General features: G+C 38.9%; 1 protein-coding gene across 2 annotated transcripts in view; it reads right to left on the bottom strand.

Moving 5' to 3' along the window:
* Window positions 1–16,970, bottom strand: part of MCMBP (minichromosome maintenance complex binding protein) — a 43,737-nt gene that overhangs the window by 3,417 nt on the left and 23,350 nt on the right. Inside the window, exons 7-14 of one of the 2 annotated variants that reach the window (XM_007964263.3) lie at window positions 16,653–16,804; window positions 14,842–14,942; window positions 10,387–10,559; window positions 9,598–9,721; window positions 7,981–8,098; window positions 5,312–5,477; window positions 3,507–3,640; window positions 2,199–2,363 (exon numbers count right to left, since the gene is read on the bottom strand). In XM_007964263.3, coding sequence (XP_007962454.1) covers window positions 2,199–2,363; window positions 3,507–3,640; window positions 5,312–5,477; window positions 7,981–8,098; window positions 9,598–9,721; window positions 10,387–10,559; window positions 14,842–14,942; window positions 16,653–16,804 — 1,133 coding nt within the window. Of the gene's footprint in view, window positions 1–2,198; window positions 2,364–3,506; window positions 3,641–5,311; window positions 5,478–7,980; window positions 8,099–9,597; window positions 9,722–10,380; window positions 10,560–14,841; window positions 14,943–16,652; window positions 16,805–16,970 lie in introns of both variants that reach the window. The other variant, XM_007964262.3, reaches the window with a different exon arrangement.

A 16,970-nucleotide genomic window follows, 5' to 3' on the forward strand; every position in this document is an offset into this window, starting at 1 on the left:
CAACAGTAACAAATAGCAACAACAATAAACCCTAGGGAGGTTTAATTTCCAGAGTCTAACTTCCCAAGCAGAGTTATCATAATATATAATTTAAAATGTCTGGTTGTGGCTAGGTGTGGTGGCTCACGCCTGTAATCCCAACACATTGGGAGGCCAAGGTGGGAGGACTACTTGAAGCCAGGAGTTGATCAGCCTGGGTAATAAAGCAATACCTCATCACTACAAAAAAAAGAAAAAACAAAAACAACAAACTTTAGTTGGGCATGGTGGCGCACACTTATGATCCCAGCTACTGAGGCAAGAGGATCACTTGAGCCCAGGAGTTTAAGGCTGCAGTGTAGCTGTGGTTGTGCTACTTACTATTCCAGCCTGGGTGACAGAGAGAGACCCCACTGACCAAATAAAATGTCTGGTTTTCAACAGAAAGGTACAAAGAAACCAGAAGGTATGGCTCACACTTTGGGGATAAGGGAGTCAGTAGAAACTGTCCCAGAGGAAACTCAAACATCAGACAAAAAGACTCTAAGTTGGCTATTTTAAACATTCAAAGAACTAAAGGAAACTACATAAAAAGAACTTCAGGAAAATAGGAGAATCACCAAATAGTATCAATAAAAAGAAGTAATTTTTTAGAAGGAAATAAAAATTCTGGAGTTGAAAAACATAGTAAAAATTCTCTAGAGGTACTCAGATTTGACCAGGCAGAAGAAAATCACTAAACTTGAAGATAAGTTCACTGAGATTAGTCTAAGAACAAAAAAAGAAGAATGAGGAAAAATGAACAGAGGCTTGAAGACCTGTGGGATACCATTAAATGCACCATCAGATACACAGTGGGGGTGTCAGAGGGAGAGGAGAGAGAAATGACGCAGAAAGAAACGTGGCCAAAACCTGCCCAAATTTGTTGAAAACTTCCTCAAAATGTGAATTACTCTGCACCTCCAAGAAGCTCAACAAACTCCATGTAGGATAAACTCTGAGATCTACACACAGACACATCATAGTCAAAACTGTCAAAAGCCAGAGAATCTTGAAAGCAGTGACAGAAAAATGACTCAGTGTGTACAAAGGATCCTCATCAGAAACTAGCTGGCTTCTCAGTAGAAACAAGAGGCCAGAAAGTGGTAGTGGGAGCACATACTCAAAATGATGAGACAGACTATAAACCAAGAATTCTACATCCAGCAAAAGTAGCCTTAAGGAGAAATTAAGACATTCCCAGATAAACAAAAACTTAAAAGAGGGCTGGGCATGGTCACTCACACCTCTAATCCCAGAATTTTGGGAGGCCAAGGACAGAGGATCACTTGAATCCAGGAGTCCGAGACTAGCCTGGGCAACACAAGGAGACCCCTATCTCCACACACACATCAAAGAATTAGCTGGGCACAGTGGCACATGCCTGTAGTCCCAACTACTCAGAAGGCTGAAGTGGGAGGATCACTTGAGCCTGAGGGGGTTGAGGCTGCAATGAGCCACAATCACACCACTGCACTCTAGCCTGGGTGACAGAGTGAGACCCTGTCTCAAAAAAAAAAAAAAAAAAAAAAAAAGCATTTGCACAAGTAGACCTGCCATGTAAGAAACACTAAAGGCAGTTCTTTGAGCTGAAATGAAAAGATACTAGGCAGTAACATGAACCCACATGAGGAAAGGTTGCTGGTAAAAGTGACTGCATAGGCAAATAGAAAAAATAGTACAGTAGTCTTCTCCGTTTCTTTTTTCTCTAAAATTAGACAACTGCAAAAGCAGTAATTCTAAATGTGTTGATGTACATACAATGTATAGAGAGGTAATTGTATGACAGCAGCACAAGGGAGAGGAGAAGGAACGGAATTATAAAGGGGCAAAGTCTTTGTATATTATAATTAAACTGGCATTAGCCACACAAATTTTTTTAAATTAAAAATAACAAAAACTGGCATTAATCCTTAATAGATGATTATACTAACATGTTAAGTTTATCCCCCTGGGGCAGCCACTAAGAAAGTCACTTCAAGAAACTTCAAGGGATTAAAATGGGACACTGGAAAATATCTATTTCAAACAAAAAGACAATAATGGAGTAACAGAGTAATAAAAAAAGACATGACAGAAAACAAATAGCAAAATCACCTCATCAGTAATTATGGTAAATGTAAATTGGCTGCATACTGCAATTCAACACAGGGAAATCCTTTATTTTAACCTAGACATACCTTGGTTATTTCATCAGATATGCTATATTCCAAGAATCTCAAAAGGGTTAGATAAATGCGGAATTTGTTCAGCACGGAAGGCAGCACCGCTGAGAGAAGGCTGTTCATGTATTCTTCCATGTTTGGTGGAATTAGCTGGGGCTGTAAGTGAATCTGGCAGTCTGCCTGAAAAGAGAAGAAGTACACTGTATTTTCTGAGTTCCTAAATTAAATCTACATTTTTAAAGAAAGATGCATCGTCTCTGTCAGCCCCTACAGGAATTAGAAAATACCATTTATTATTTAGGGGGAGGGAATAATTTTTTTTTTGAATGTGTGCAAGACAGAGGAGTGCAGTGGTGTGATCACAGCTCACTGCAACCTGCCTCCCAGGCTCAAGCGATCCTCCCACCTCAGCCTCCTTGGTAGTGGCACCACAGGTGCATGCCACCAAGCCTGGCTAATTTTTGAATTTTTTGTAGAGACAAGTTTTGTCACATTGTCCAGGCTGGCCTCAAAGTTCTGGGCTCACGCAATCCACCTACCTTGGCCTCCCAAAGTGTTAGGATTACAGGTGTGAGCCACTGCACCCAGTGAGAATCTATTTTTAGTATTACTTTACATGCTTTATAACTACCTCAGAAATAATTATGAAAGTTAGCTTTTTCTTGGTTACTTATGTTCCCTCAATGGTATCAGTAAGCACACAAAAATGTAGCCAACCTCTAAAAAGCAGCTAATTAAAAAGGTCTATCACACCTGCACACAGAGAACATAACCTTGAGCCATTTCATTCTTATCAAAGACTTTCTCATCAATCACAGGTGAATACTGTTATACAGAGACTATAAACCATTTGACAACCGGAAGCATTTCCCATCATCCTCAGAATTAAAAACACTCTTTACCAGCCGCTCTGAGGACATACCAGAGCATTTCACTGTAAAGCATGAAAATAACTACCAAGTAACCAAGGACATTTTCAAAGGAACTCTAAAATATTTTTCACATAAGATTAGCAGAAAACAATGGGTCAAAGGCAGCAAGAACAGAAGTCTGGAGGTTAAAATCAGGCAATCTTGCTATGCTTTGATGTGGGTGTTTCTGCTGCCAACAGCCTTGCTGGTCTCGTGACTTGCTGATATCTGAGCTTGGCAGATGTAAGGTTTTCATCCATGGCAGTGCAAAATACTCAGTTCCCTTAAATGATCAGCAGTCACAGTTTTTTACAACAAATGTAACTTATTAATAAGTGGTACCAAGAAACAGCAAAAACCTAGGTATTTTTCCCATGTCAACCTCCCTCCATTTAAAAATGACTCATCGTACCGGGAGGAGTGACCTCCCCTCCGAAGTAATGAGAACGTTGATATTGCAGGGGAATTCCATCTGATGGTAGCTGAAGTCATAATCCACCTTCTGCCATGTTATGAGGTTGCTCAGGGCAGTCACATTATGAACACCTACGAAGGCAGGAAAACACTTTCAGTCATTTGACTTTAATCATCTCAACAAATCAGTTTTGCTGACACCAATGATGAGCCATGAAGTTTCTACCGCTTTTAATAAAGGGTATGAGGCGCTGTCCAATTTACTAAGCTAAACATCACTAAGTGTGTAGGCTTACAACACTCTTGGTCAAGGTAGAACTTTATGGGGCCAGGGGATCCCCCCCACAAATCTAATACCTAGCATCTGGTATGCACCTAGACATAAAATAGTTCCCAAGCAAGTACAGTTATTTCTAAGTGGTGTATTTACAGGGCTAAAATAAGGAAACACTAAAACTACCTTCATACATACATCAGCCTAGTGAATTTTACAGATTTTATATTCCCCTTTGCCTTAAACGTACCCAGTCTACCTCATTTTTTTTTCTACCTTTACCTCTTGAGCTAATCACCAGCAGTATATTCTTAATTGTCTTCATTTGAGCACTGGTAAACAATCTGCTTCTTGTGATTTTATAATATATTCCATAACTGAGGTTAGTGCAAATCATTTGATTATTTTTCAGACATTCTCTGAAAAACATTTAAAAACTTTACAATGCGAGGTTAAAAAATAATTAGCCAGGCATGGTGGTGGGCACCTGTAGTCCCAGCTACTCGGGAGGCTAAGGCAGAATGGCGTGAACCTGGGAGTTGGAGCTTGCAGTGAGCCAAGATTATGCCACTGCACTCCAGCCTGGGCAACAGGGCAAGAGTCTGTCTCAAAAAAAAAAAAAAAAAAAAAAAAATGTTAGATCAGCTTCCTCCCATTTCAGTTTTTTAAAAAGCTATTTGGGGTAGCTGCAGTGGCTCACACCTATAATCCCAGCACTGTGGGAGGCCAAGGCAGGAGGATCACTTGAGCCCAGGAATTCAAGATCAGCTGGGCAACATAGTGAGACCCTGTGTCTACCGTTCCTTATACTCACTGAGTGAAAAATTTTAGGTTATATACAACTACACAAAGAACCCAACATTGTAGGCCCATACAGATGGCTCCAACCATCTGCTGACGCAATAAAACTTTTCACCAAAGAACCCTTATGACCCTCAACATCTAATACTACCCTTTATATTACTGCTCCTTTATATTAATACTACCCTTTATATTATTGCTCCATTATAAATATATAAAAGATACATGTATTATTTTTATTAATTACATATTATTTATATATTGTATTTATTATTGCTCCATATGTTATATATTATTTACATTATAAATTATATATAAATTATAAATATAAAACCTATTATATATAAAATATATATTAGAAGATATGATACATAATATATATAGTATCTGTTCTATTGTACTCCATTATATTAATACTACCCTTTATATTATTGCTCCATTATAAATAATATATAAAATATATAAGATATATATTAGAAGATATATGATACATTATATATATATAGTATCTGTTCTACTGTACTACTTTCAGAATACTATGGCAAAACACAGTTGGTATATACAATTTAATTAGTTTATAACATGCTTTAATCAAATTCATATGCCAAGCCTTTATTTGTTAAATGTGAATTTGTCTTTGTCCATAGATACTCTTCTAAAAGTTATTCCTAGATCTGGCTTTAGTGGAAAGGAAGTCAGTAATGGAAGGGAAACATCTATGTACATACCTGGGGTATCCAGCTGCCCCTGTTCCAGGAGAGTCTCATCGATTACAAGGGAAGTATTGCTGGGCAGCTGGAGGAGCCCACTGACCAAGCGATTGGCTGTGTAGTCTTTGTGGGGAATGAATTTCAAATGGTTCATGTTCTCTATAGTCATCTGTAGACGAAAAGACTGCAAAGAGAAATTTTTTAGTGAACAAGAATTTAAGTTTCCCTGTTTTAAGAAAATATGTACTTGGAATTAAACACTGTGTTTTATATGGAAAAAGTGATCTTATAAATTTCTAAGGGAGCAGTGATATGGTTTCTTGAACTCTAGAAGCAAAAATAGTATCTAGATCTTACATTTGAATTTCATCCATTCTATGAGCTGCTTTATTTTCAAATGTCTTGTTCAATATTCTTGAAAATCAATTTTTTTTTTGGCCAGGCGTGGTGGCTCAAGCCTGTAATCCCAGCACTTTGGGAGACTGAGACGGGCGGATCACGAGGTCAAGAGATCGAGACCATCCAGGCTAACACGGTGAAAACCCGTCTCTACTAAAATACAAAAAAAATTAGCCGGGTGAGGTGGCAGGCACCTGTAGTCCCAGCTACTCGGGAGGTTGAGGCAGGAGAATGACGTAAACCAGGAGGCGGAGCCTGCAGTGAGCTGAGATCTGGCCACTGCACTCCAGCCTGGGAACCAGAGCGAGACTCCGTCTCAAAAAATAAATAAATAAATAAATAAATAAATAAATAAATAAATAAATAAAAAGAAAATAAATTTTTATTTAACCAATGAAACAAATGGTAGATAACTGACATACAAATATTAAATACCCCAAAGCCTAACCTCTTTCACCTAACACATGCTAGCTAGCAAAAAGAAAATGTTAATTTTATTTTTCAAGACAGGGAGAGAAAAGCTTAATTTTCCTCTATATTCTTTGAGTTAAAATTATATTCATTCATCACAGACACTTTTGAACAAACTTTTCAGAGACAAATCAAGGAGCAGAGCACACTGAGCTGTGGGGGCATCTGCTGCAGCTCTCGGGAGGTGCCTCCAGGACGCGTGCACCTTCTCGCTCACTGTAACGAGAAAGCGACCCATCTACGCTCCTCCTCCAGCTCCTGGGCCACCATTCCCAACACCCTCTGTGCTCTGCCTTATACACCAATCCATTCTTCCACCCCTCCAGCCTGCAACAATGTGGCAGGGATGGAGAAGAGGGTATGGTGGGGGAAGGCTGTCAAGGAAGAGGTAAGATATATTGCAAAAATTTAGAGGAGTTTTGTTACCTCAGTGATTCTAAGAAAACAGGGGGAGCTTAAGGGTGCTTAAATGACCTACCATATATTTATTTGTTTGTTGGTCTTCTACCTAAATTAAACTCTGTGAGGGCAAAGGATCTGACTGTTTCAATAATTCTCAAAATGTGGTCCCAAGAACTCCCAGGGAATTGCTTAAACCCTTTTACAGGGTCAATCAGGTTAAAATCATGCATGGATAAAAGATCCTTTCAATATATGAGACTAATGAATTTTACCATAGCAGACTATAGAAAGTTTACGAATAGGATTTCAGATTCCACACTTAACTATCTTTAAGAAAATGTCATGTGGACAGTTTTGGTCTAGTATCAAAGACCACCACCCAGTTATCTGCAAAGGCTATGGAAACCATCCTTCCTTTACCAACTACTTTTCCATCTGTGTGAGGTCAGCTTTCCTTCACATACTTCAATCAAAACCTGAGATTACAACAGACTGAAGGCCGAAGCAGATACAAGCATCCATTGTCTCCTATTAATCCAGACATTAAAGAGATTTGCAAGAATGTAAAACAATGTCACTTTCATCACTAATCATTTTTGGCTTGGGAAAAGTTGTTTTTATAAAAATATTTATATGTAATTTTTAATCTTTAATAGATGTATTTGCTTCATCATCTAGTTTGGTAAATTAAAGATAAATATAATCATAACATGAAAAACAGCTCTTTGAGTACTAATACATTTTTCAGAGTATAAAGTGAGTCTGAGGAGACTGAGAACTGCTGGTGTATTCGGGTCCACTTCTGCTTCTTGAGGGCCTGGACAAGTGCTAGCACTGAGACACTCAATACATTTGGTTCAATAAGGATCTAGTGCACCCTCTTCAATTTCCAAAGAAGTGATCAGTATTTTCAGTCACACAACTGATCAGAAGCAATTCCCGTTCCCAAGATCCTACCACCACACAAATACTGAATTCCAAATACCCTGGCAAATAAAGTGAGCTCAACTTTCCAAATAGGAATTAAAATTGAGGCAATGGAGATAAAGAACTTTATTACCTCAACTAAAAGAATTATGCTCCTATAATTTAGAGTTTATTTGGATTTAAGACTTTAGTGCACAAAAAGGATACCAAACTGGACAAATTGGTATCAACAGAGTATAATTTTAAGGGATTTACTGCAATTGTGTTAACTGTTAGACTTACAGAAATTTGTGCTTAGGCAAAAAGAAAAAAAAAGCGAAACGTTTAGGGGAAAGTACATTTTAAATTACGTAACTTGGCAGGCTTTGTTTCCCCTTAAATAAGCTCTATTAAAAACTCTAAGTTAAATATTTGAGGTGAATGAAAGACAGTTAGATGGATTTGTTAAGTGTGCTTAGGTTTATAATACATATTTATATTCATCTTACTGCTGGAACAAGATGTTGAATAATTCGATACAAGTGTTCCGTGAAGGTACTATTCCGTGGGCAACCACTCAAATTAACTGTAAATTTTCCTAGTGGAAGGACATCTCTTCTTGTATATCTAGAAAAGAAAGAAATCAATCAATAAGATGCTGAAGTGATTTCCTGATTTCTATCGAAAAGCAGACTAGAAAAATTAGCTTAATATTGTCATTAAAAATAAACCAGAATATTCTGACTAGTTATTTTATCAGAATAACAGCAATAAAAGTAATAGCCAATATTTGTATGTAAGTGCTGCTGGTCATGTGCCACAAAGACTGTTCTGAGTGCGTAAATGCTTCCTCATTTAACCCCTAACTATTCAGAGGTAGGTACTGTTGTCTTTGCTTTATAGATGAGAAATCTGAGGCACAGAGATGATAATAAGCAACATACTCATCTAGCTGGAAGCTGCCAGAACTGGGATATGAATCCGGATAGTTTGGTTACAGAGTCAGTGCTCTCAACCATTATGTACTACTGTCAGAGACTGATCTGAGAAAAGATAAGATTTACAGCACAAAGATGTTTCCTTCCTGCAACTTTGTAATAGAGAAAAGCTAGGAAAACCTAACATTTAGGGAAATGGTTACAATATGGTACAACTGCATAGTGAAATACTTTGCAGCCACTACAAAGTTCATGAAGCATTATGATGGGAAAATGTTTAATATATATCAACTGCTGAAAGCAAGACACGGATCTGTGCTTAGAGTGTAACTAAGATCTATGCAGGGATGTATACGTATGTAAACAAAAACCAATGAACGTGTACCAAAAGGATAACAGAGGTTCTAAGTGGTGAAATTACAAATGATGTGCATTTTCCTTTTTATGTTCTTGTAACCTGTCAAAGGTCTACATTTTAAAATCAGAAAACAAATACAGTGGAGTCAAGGGATGTGGTGCTAGTGTCAATGTCCATGTTAAATGTGCACGTGACGCTGTGCCTTGAGATGTATAAACAGAGTGTTCAGAATGCAAAAAGGATAAAACAGCTCATTTTACTCATCAGCCAGTTCCTTTATCCCAGGGGTCCCCCATGCCCAGGCCGTGGACCAGGACCCGTTAGGAACCGCGCCACAACGCAGGAGGTGAGGGGTGGGCGAACGGGCATTACTGCCTGAGTTCCGTCTCCTATCAGATCAGCAGCGGCATCAGACTCTCACAGGAGTGCGAACCCTACTGTGAACTGCACATTTGTGTGTTCCTTATGAGAATCTAACTAATGCCTGATGATCTGAGGTGGAATAGTTTCATCCTGAAACCATCCCCACTCTGGTCCATGGAAAAATGGTCTTCCGTGAAACGGGTCCTTGGTGCCAAAAAGGTTGGGGACTACTGCTTTATCTGATTTTGGCTCTAAAATTTAAGGGGACATAATCAAAATGCTAAATGTGAAACTGTAAGAAAAGGAATTTGTCTGTGATTTGGTTTAACAGTTGTTACACTGAACAGATAAAAACCATCTGATGAAGCCCAATAAGGAAAACATACAAATTACACCAGCAATATTCCCGCTCTTCCACTTCTACACACACCAAACTCCCCTAATTCCCACCAGGATACAGCACTTACACTGTGGAGATAAGATGTAATATAAGGTATTCAGCAGCCAAACTATCCCCTAGAAGGGCATGAGTGAGGAACCCAAGAAGTTCTGCTCTGACTGGAGACAATTCGGACATGAAACTTGAAACAACTGAAGGAGAAAAGGAGACCTGAGTCAGGACACACACACCAATTCCTCTCAAGTGTCTTAGGTGAAAAATAACTGTGGGCAAAGCGCAACAATTCAGTAGACAGTGAGTAAAGCTTAACATATCAGTAAGTGACGCTAATCTTAAAAATAAGACAGTTTGCATCCTCCTTTTTTATTTTTCTTTTGAGACTGAGTTTTGTTCTTTTTTGCCCAGCCTGGAGTGCAATGGCGCCATCTCTGCTGACTGCAACCACTGCCTCTGGTTCAAGTGATTCTCCTGCCTCAGCCTTCTGAGTAGCTGGGATTACAGGCACATGCCACCACACCTGGCTAATTTTGTATTTTTAGTAGAGATGGGGTTTCACTATATTGGCCAGGCTGGTCTCGAACTCCTGACCTCAGGTGATCCACCCACCTCGGCCTCCCAAAGTGTTGAGATTGCAGGCGTGAGCCACTGCACCCAGCCTTGTATACTTCTTTTTTGTCCTCATTTCAATGAAGAGAATTAATGTAAGAGAAAAATGGGGCAATGAGAGAGAGATTACTGAAAACACTTATTGTGAGGAATGAAGACCTGACTCTCAATTCCACTATGAGCACGTTACAGGCAGCTCTGGACACACACTGAGGCTAACAGTTCACTAGGCTGTAACACTTACACTTACAGGTTTTGCTCTCCTCTTTATTAAGGCAGGCAGGCAATAACGGGTTGATGTGTTGCAACTTCTGGGCTAAGATCACATGAATTCTCGGCACTAATGAAGCAGGAGGACTGTGTACTCTCTGCTCCTCTGCTGTGTCTGTGCACTCCATCGGATCCAGCAGTGCAGAGGCATCCCTGTGGAGAGACGATAAAGTTTCAATTTAGAGAGACATCAATTGCACAGATGCAAAAATAATATGCACCTTAGAAAACAAAAGTCCAAGCCAAGAATATTTCCACCTGTACATCTCCTTAAAGAACAGAAAGTGGCCTCTCATTCTAAAGTGTTAACATCACACAGACTTCAGGCTTGTTAAGACATATCATGAAATAATGCATTTATTCCATTTTTCAAGAACAGTTTTTTTTTTTTTTTTTGACAGAGTCTCACTGTGTTGCCCAGGCTGGAGCGCAGCGGTACGATCTCAGCTCGTTGCAACCTCTGCCTCCTGGGTTCAAGCGACTCTCGTGCCTCAGCCTCCTGAGTAGCTGAGATTACAGATGTGCGCCACCAAGCCTGGCTAATTTTTGTATTTTTAGTAGAGACAGGGTTTCGCTATGTTGGCCAGGCTGGTCTTGAACTCCTGACCTCAAGTGATCTGCCTGCCTTGGCCTCCCAAAGTGCTGGGATTACAGGCGTGAGTCACCGTGCCTGGCCAGGAACAATAATATTTTTTATTCAGCACTTCAATAAATGGAATGTAGGATGTCACTCATAAGGCTATTTCAAAACATAAGTAGTCCTTGAACTATTGGCTGAGACACCGAATACTTGACAGCAGATCTCAAAAACTGGGGTCTTTTTCTCAAAAGCCATCAGTATCTATTAGTGTGTGGAGAATCCATTCATCTCCTATCTTGCTAATTGTATTTCCTAAATTTTATTCTTACATGATCCCTCAAATACTGAGTAGACAAGCAATTGAAAGTTATGAATTTTTCAGATTTGCTAAATAAATTTGCAGATAGATTTGTGAGACGACTGAAACAAATGGCTAAAATGCTTTTAGATCTTGACTTTATAGATTCTATAGACACTGAAGTAATAAATTCATACTCCTGTATATTTTAATACAAGCATAATAACCTTTTCCATAGTATGTACCATGTGACAGACAATGTTCAATGCTTTACACGTACAAATTCACCAAAACCTCCCATCTACCCTGATTTACAACGAGCAAACCAAGCCCAAGGTCACACAACTGGTAAGTGGCCAAGTCAGGACTCCAACCCAGGCTGTCTGCCTGTCTGTGCTCCTAACCTCTGTGATGGTTAATACTGAGTGTCAATCTGACTGGATTGAAGGATGCAAAGTATTGTTCCTGGGTGTGTCTGTGAGGGTGTTGCCAAAGGAGATTAACATTTGAGTCAGTGGGCTGGGAGAGGGAGACCCACCCTCAGTCTGGGTGGGCAGCATCTAATCAACTGCCAGCATAAAGGCAGGCATGGAAAGAGCAGACTGGTTGAGTCTTCCGGCCTCCATCTTTCTCTCATGCTGGATGCTTCTTGCCCTCAAACATCAGACTTGCAAGTTCTTCAGCTTTTGGACTCTTGGACCTACACCAGTGGTTTGCCAGGGCCTCTTAGGCCTTCAGCCATGGACTGAAGCCTGCACTATTGGCTTCCCTACTTTTGAGGTTTTGGGACTCAGACTGGCTTCCCTGCTCCTCAGCTTGCAGACGGCCTATTGTGGGACTTTACTTTGTGATCGTGTGAGTCAATTCTCCTAATAAACTCCCCTTCATATATTCATCTAGCCTATCAGTTCTGACCCTTTAGAGAGCCCTGACTAATACAACCTCTAAACTAAACTGCAACAAGAGTGAAGTAACTAAAGCAGGAAAGTCATCATAATCAGAAATTGCCAAGATGAACAATCTCATACACTATTATTAAGGGATGGTTAAGCTTAAAGTTGTTTAAAATTTTTGTTTTGTACCTTTTTTTTTTGTAACTGTGAAAAATGTTAAGTTCATCTTACACAGAAACTAAGATGTAAGATGATGAATGTCCACTATTCAACAAGAGGACTCTGGTGTAGATGAGGGACATTAGCCCTTGCTTTTGGCAATCTCAAAGCAAAACAAAAAAGAATGAGGAAGATCTAGATTTCCAAGATACGTTGTTAATAAAAAAAATTAAAAAGTATAAAAGAGTACATATACTATGCTACCTTTTATAGAACAAAAAGGTAGAAATAAAATGTATACTTATCTACTTATTTTTGTGTAAAAAAAAATACAGGAAGGATAAACCAGAAACTATGGTTCCCTAAGGAGGCTGGGTGGGAACAGACAGCAGGAATGGGGATAGCTCAGAACCACACCTCTGAGAATCTTTTTGTGTAGTTTGAATTTGGCAACGATGTTAATGTTTCCTATATTAAAAAGAAAAAAACCAGTAAGGATGGAGGAAAAACTGAAGTGAAACATAATCAGACATAAATGAATCTAAGTAGAATAAATAATGAAATCACACTGAAGGGGAAGAAAAGTTACCTGAGTAACTGGAACACAGCTCTGTCTACACAGCTGCATTCTAAAATAAAAATGAACTGGAAACGTACTGAACACTAATTACTAGTTTGTTTTGTAGTGGTATGGTTTACCAATTCTGAAATTCCCTTCTGTATATGGCAGAAATGGGGAAACGACAGATTGTGAATAATGGGAATCAAATTTGTTAGAAAAGGAAGTCATAAACATAGGAGACCAACTAGAACATGTGACTCCTGCTGTGCTGAACTGGAATCAGAAATATGAACCCATGGTTTCTCATGGATGTTAGAAATACACAAAACATGCATGTGTGAGTATATATGTGTGCATTTAAATGTGTATGCATACATATGTATACATATGTTGCATATATCCTAGCTCTGTCTGCTTTAAGGGCCTAGATGCAAAGCTAACCCAGTACCAACGAGCACATCTAGGACTCAGATCTTCAAAGTATATGATGAAGCTGCAACAGCTTAATATGCCAGAAAATAAATATTAAAAAATGATAAGATCATCTCAAAAAAAGGACCCAGCACCTGCTTAAAGTGGCTCCCACTAGCCACATCTGGGAAAACTTGGGTCTCAAAATAATATAATGATATTAACATTGAATAAAATCAGAATCTATTAGTCCATACTAAATATAAGTAAATAAATTACTTGAATAAACAAAAGAGATATCTTTTATAGTAGAATGCCAATAAATAAATGTACTGAGTTAGAGAATTGCCAACATCGTAATAACTGATTCAAGCAAGAATCATCAATTAATGCTAAAATAAATTGGTGAAAGTTTAATGAGAAACTGGATATTTACGTCCCAAATTATCTTCCTCCAAGTTACTTGTCAATTACAAAGTGAGAAATGTAACTCTAGAGAAGAGACATCGGGAAGACACCACCTTAACCAACTGATGAAAATTAACCTCACCAGTAACGGAAGAGACTGACATCACATGCCTCCTGCTTTAACATACTGAGGATACATCACTTCTGTAATATTCTTGCCAAAAATGCGCAACATTGAGTATAACCATGAGGAAACAAGTAACTGGTAACCCGCTTACACTCTTCAAAAACGTCAAGGCTTTCTGCTCTCTACCACGTAAGAAGACAGCCATCTGCAAACCAGAAGTGGGCCCTCACTAGAAACAAGATCTGCTGGGAACTTGATTTTGGACTTCCCAGTCTCCAGAACTACTGGAAGACATATATTTCTGTTGTTTAAGGGGGGAAAAAAAAGTGGCAAGACCATGAAAGACAAAGGCTGAGGACTATTTCAGATTGAACTCTAGTTATTTAGGTTTATGTTTTATAGAGGTATGAGTTAACAATTCTGAAATTCCCTTCTCTTATGTTGTACAAATGTGCAAATGACAGATTGTGAAAAATGGGAATCAAGTTTAAGAGTTACACTAACACAGAAAGGAGAACAAGTAGAACGACACCTGTAGTGCTGAACTGGAATCAGAAATACAGTATGAACTCAGTAGAGACTAAGCGAGCTTCCGAACCCTGGACTGGGGGATGCGGAAGGGAGAAGTGTAAGAAAGAACATGATTAAGACAATTAGTAAAATTCAGTATAGATTGTGGATTAGTGTATTGTGTATTTGTGGCAAATTTCCTAGTTTTGATACCTGTACTCTGATTACATATGAGAAAGTCAGTGCTCTTAGGAAATGCTGACAAGCAGTTGGGGTAAAAGGGTTTGATTTCTGCAACACACTTTCAAGTGTTTCAGAAAAATGTGTGCATCCATAGAGAGCACAAATGAATGACAGAGCGCATGGGGTGCATGTGTTTACAACTGGTACATCCGGGAAGGGAGTTCTTCAAAACCATCCTGTAACTTTCCCGAAAACTTGAAATTACATAAAAATAAAGGAGACCAGAAAAAGAGCACAGACTCACCTTTCATCGTTATTCAGTATACTCAGCACAGGATCCACAGACAGTATGCCATACAGCTCAAGAATGTCATTTACTTTGAAACAATCCCAATCTTCATAAACCTAACAAGAGACCACATGAAATCATACTGTTAGAACAGACACAAAGCTTAACATACTAGTCTTGGAGTACTAACATCTTAGAATTTTAGATCAGGAAATGGACCCATTAAAGCAAGTCCTTTATTTTATAAATTTTTATAAATTGAGACCAAGAGTCACTCTGCTAGTTAGCAAATAAGTGAAAAACCAAAACACAGGATGCCTAACTTCCAGACTAATATCTCTTTTCAATATACCACAGTACTACAAAAAAAAAAGTCTTTTACTAAAATTAAAAAAGGGCTTTTCCCAAAGGCTGACAGTTAAAACTAGAAACGTGCACTATCTCAAAATCTATTAACCACATCAAGAAAAGAAAAAAACAAAAACAAGATGATTAACTTTGCATTTATTCATGAACTGCAACATTAGATTAACACAAAACTTGGAATGGCCAGAAGATTTTTCACAATTTAAAAAAAAAAAAAAAAGTTCAAAATTGTCATGATGGACTTTAGTAATCGTCAAGGCCATTTATTTACTGAACAGACCCGGTAGAAGCATGGCAGGGGAAAAGGTGGTAATTTTGGTCCCTGTGCCATATGACTGAAGTGTCATTTCAATTAAAACCACTGAGAATCTGAGTGCAGTGGCTCACCCCTGGAATCCCGGCACTTTGGAAGGCTGAGGTGGGTGGATCACTTGAGGTCAGGAATTCGAGACCAGCCTAGCCAACATAGTGAAACCCCATCTCTAGGAAAAATACAAAAAACTAGCTGGGTGTGGTGGCACACACCTGTAATCTCAGCTACTCAGGAGGCTGAGGCACGAGAATCGCCTGAACCCAGGAGGTAGAAGTTGCACTGAGCCGAGATTATGCCACTGCATACCAGCCTGGACAACAGAGTGAGACTGCCTCAATAAAACAAAACAAACCCCCCTGCCTCCAAAACAAGAAAACCCAAAATGCACAAAGGATGGAAATCCTTAACAATCATTTTAAAACCTTCTGTCACTTGCTCATTTATCAGCATCAAAACACTAGAATAAGTAAGATGGAAGAACAAACTATTAAAAGTTTTCTTCCTTCTGTTTTATTTTAAATACAAGTGAGAAATAGGTTTTGCTGAGAGAAGGAAGAAGACAAAAATGAAGATTATATGTTAGAAATGATACAGGAAGGGAACAGACATAATTTAAAAGTTGTTCTGCTTCTGCATTTGAGATGTTGATTCTTTTAACTTGTGAATATGTTAGCTTATATGCAAAAGGAACGTGCAGAGGTGTGATTAATAACCTTGAAATGGGGTGGATTATCCTCGATTAACTGGGTGGGCCCCATGTAATCACAGAGATTCTTAAAACCGGGGAACCTTTCCTGGTTGTGGTCAGGTGAGATGTCACCATGAAAAAAATGGTCAGACAAATGCAATGTTGCTAGCTATGAATATGGAAGAAGGAGCCACAAGCCAAGAAAATTCTCCCTTAGGGGCTCCGAGAAAGGAAGTAGCCCAACTCCTACATACAAAGAAGTTTACCTCGGTGAGACCATGTTGGATTTCTGACCTAAAGCCTGTAAGATGATAAACTTTTGCTGCTTTAGGCTATTAAATTTGCAGTGATTTGCTATAGCTAGTCCAGCATAAGAAAATGAATGCAAATGCTCAGACACTAAGCTACTTTCTGAGACACATAACATGTCAGTGTCAGACCTAAGAAAGGTTTTATTACCTTCACAAGGCACGCAGGGCCCTTCTCTCCTGGCAATGGAAAATTCAAATCAAAAGGAGAAGAGAAGTTCAGAGAGTTCAGCTGTTGCCCAGTAGAAGCTTCAGTTTCTAAACGTTTTGGCTCTCCACACCATTGAAGACCACCAACGCTCCCTAAATTCAAAGGATAGCATTGCACTTAGTCATTTCTAAGCCCTCCTGGAGAAAAAGAACATTCCATAAGTGCCTTTCAAGTTTGACATATGTGATGCTTCTGAGTTTGCAAAGTTCACGTTGCTACAGTTTTTAAGGAAACAGCACATACTAACAAAGTCTTTTG

Source organism: Chlorocebus sabaeus, chromosome 9 (genome assembly GCF_047675955.1).
Source record: "Chlorocebus sabaeus isolate Y175 chromosome 9, mChlSab1.0.hap1, whole genome shotgun sequence".
Lineage (NCBI taxonomy): Eukaryota > Metazoa > Chordata > Mammalia > Primates > Cercopithecidae > Chlorocebus > Chlorocebus sabaeus.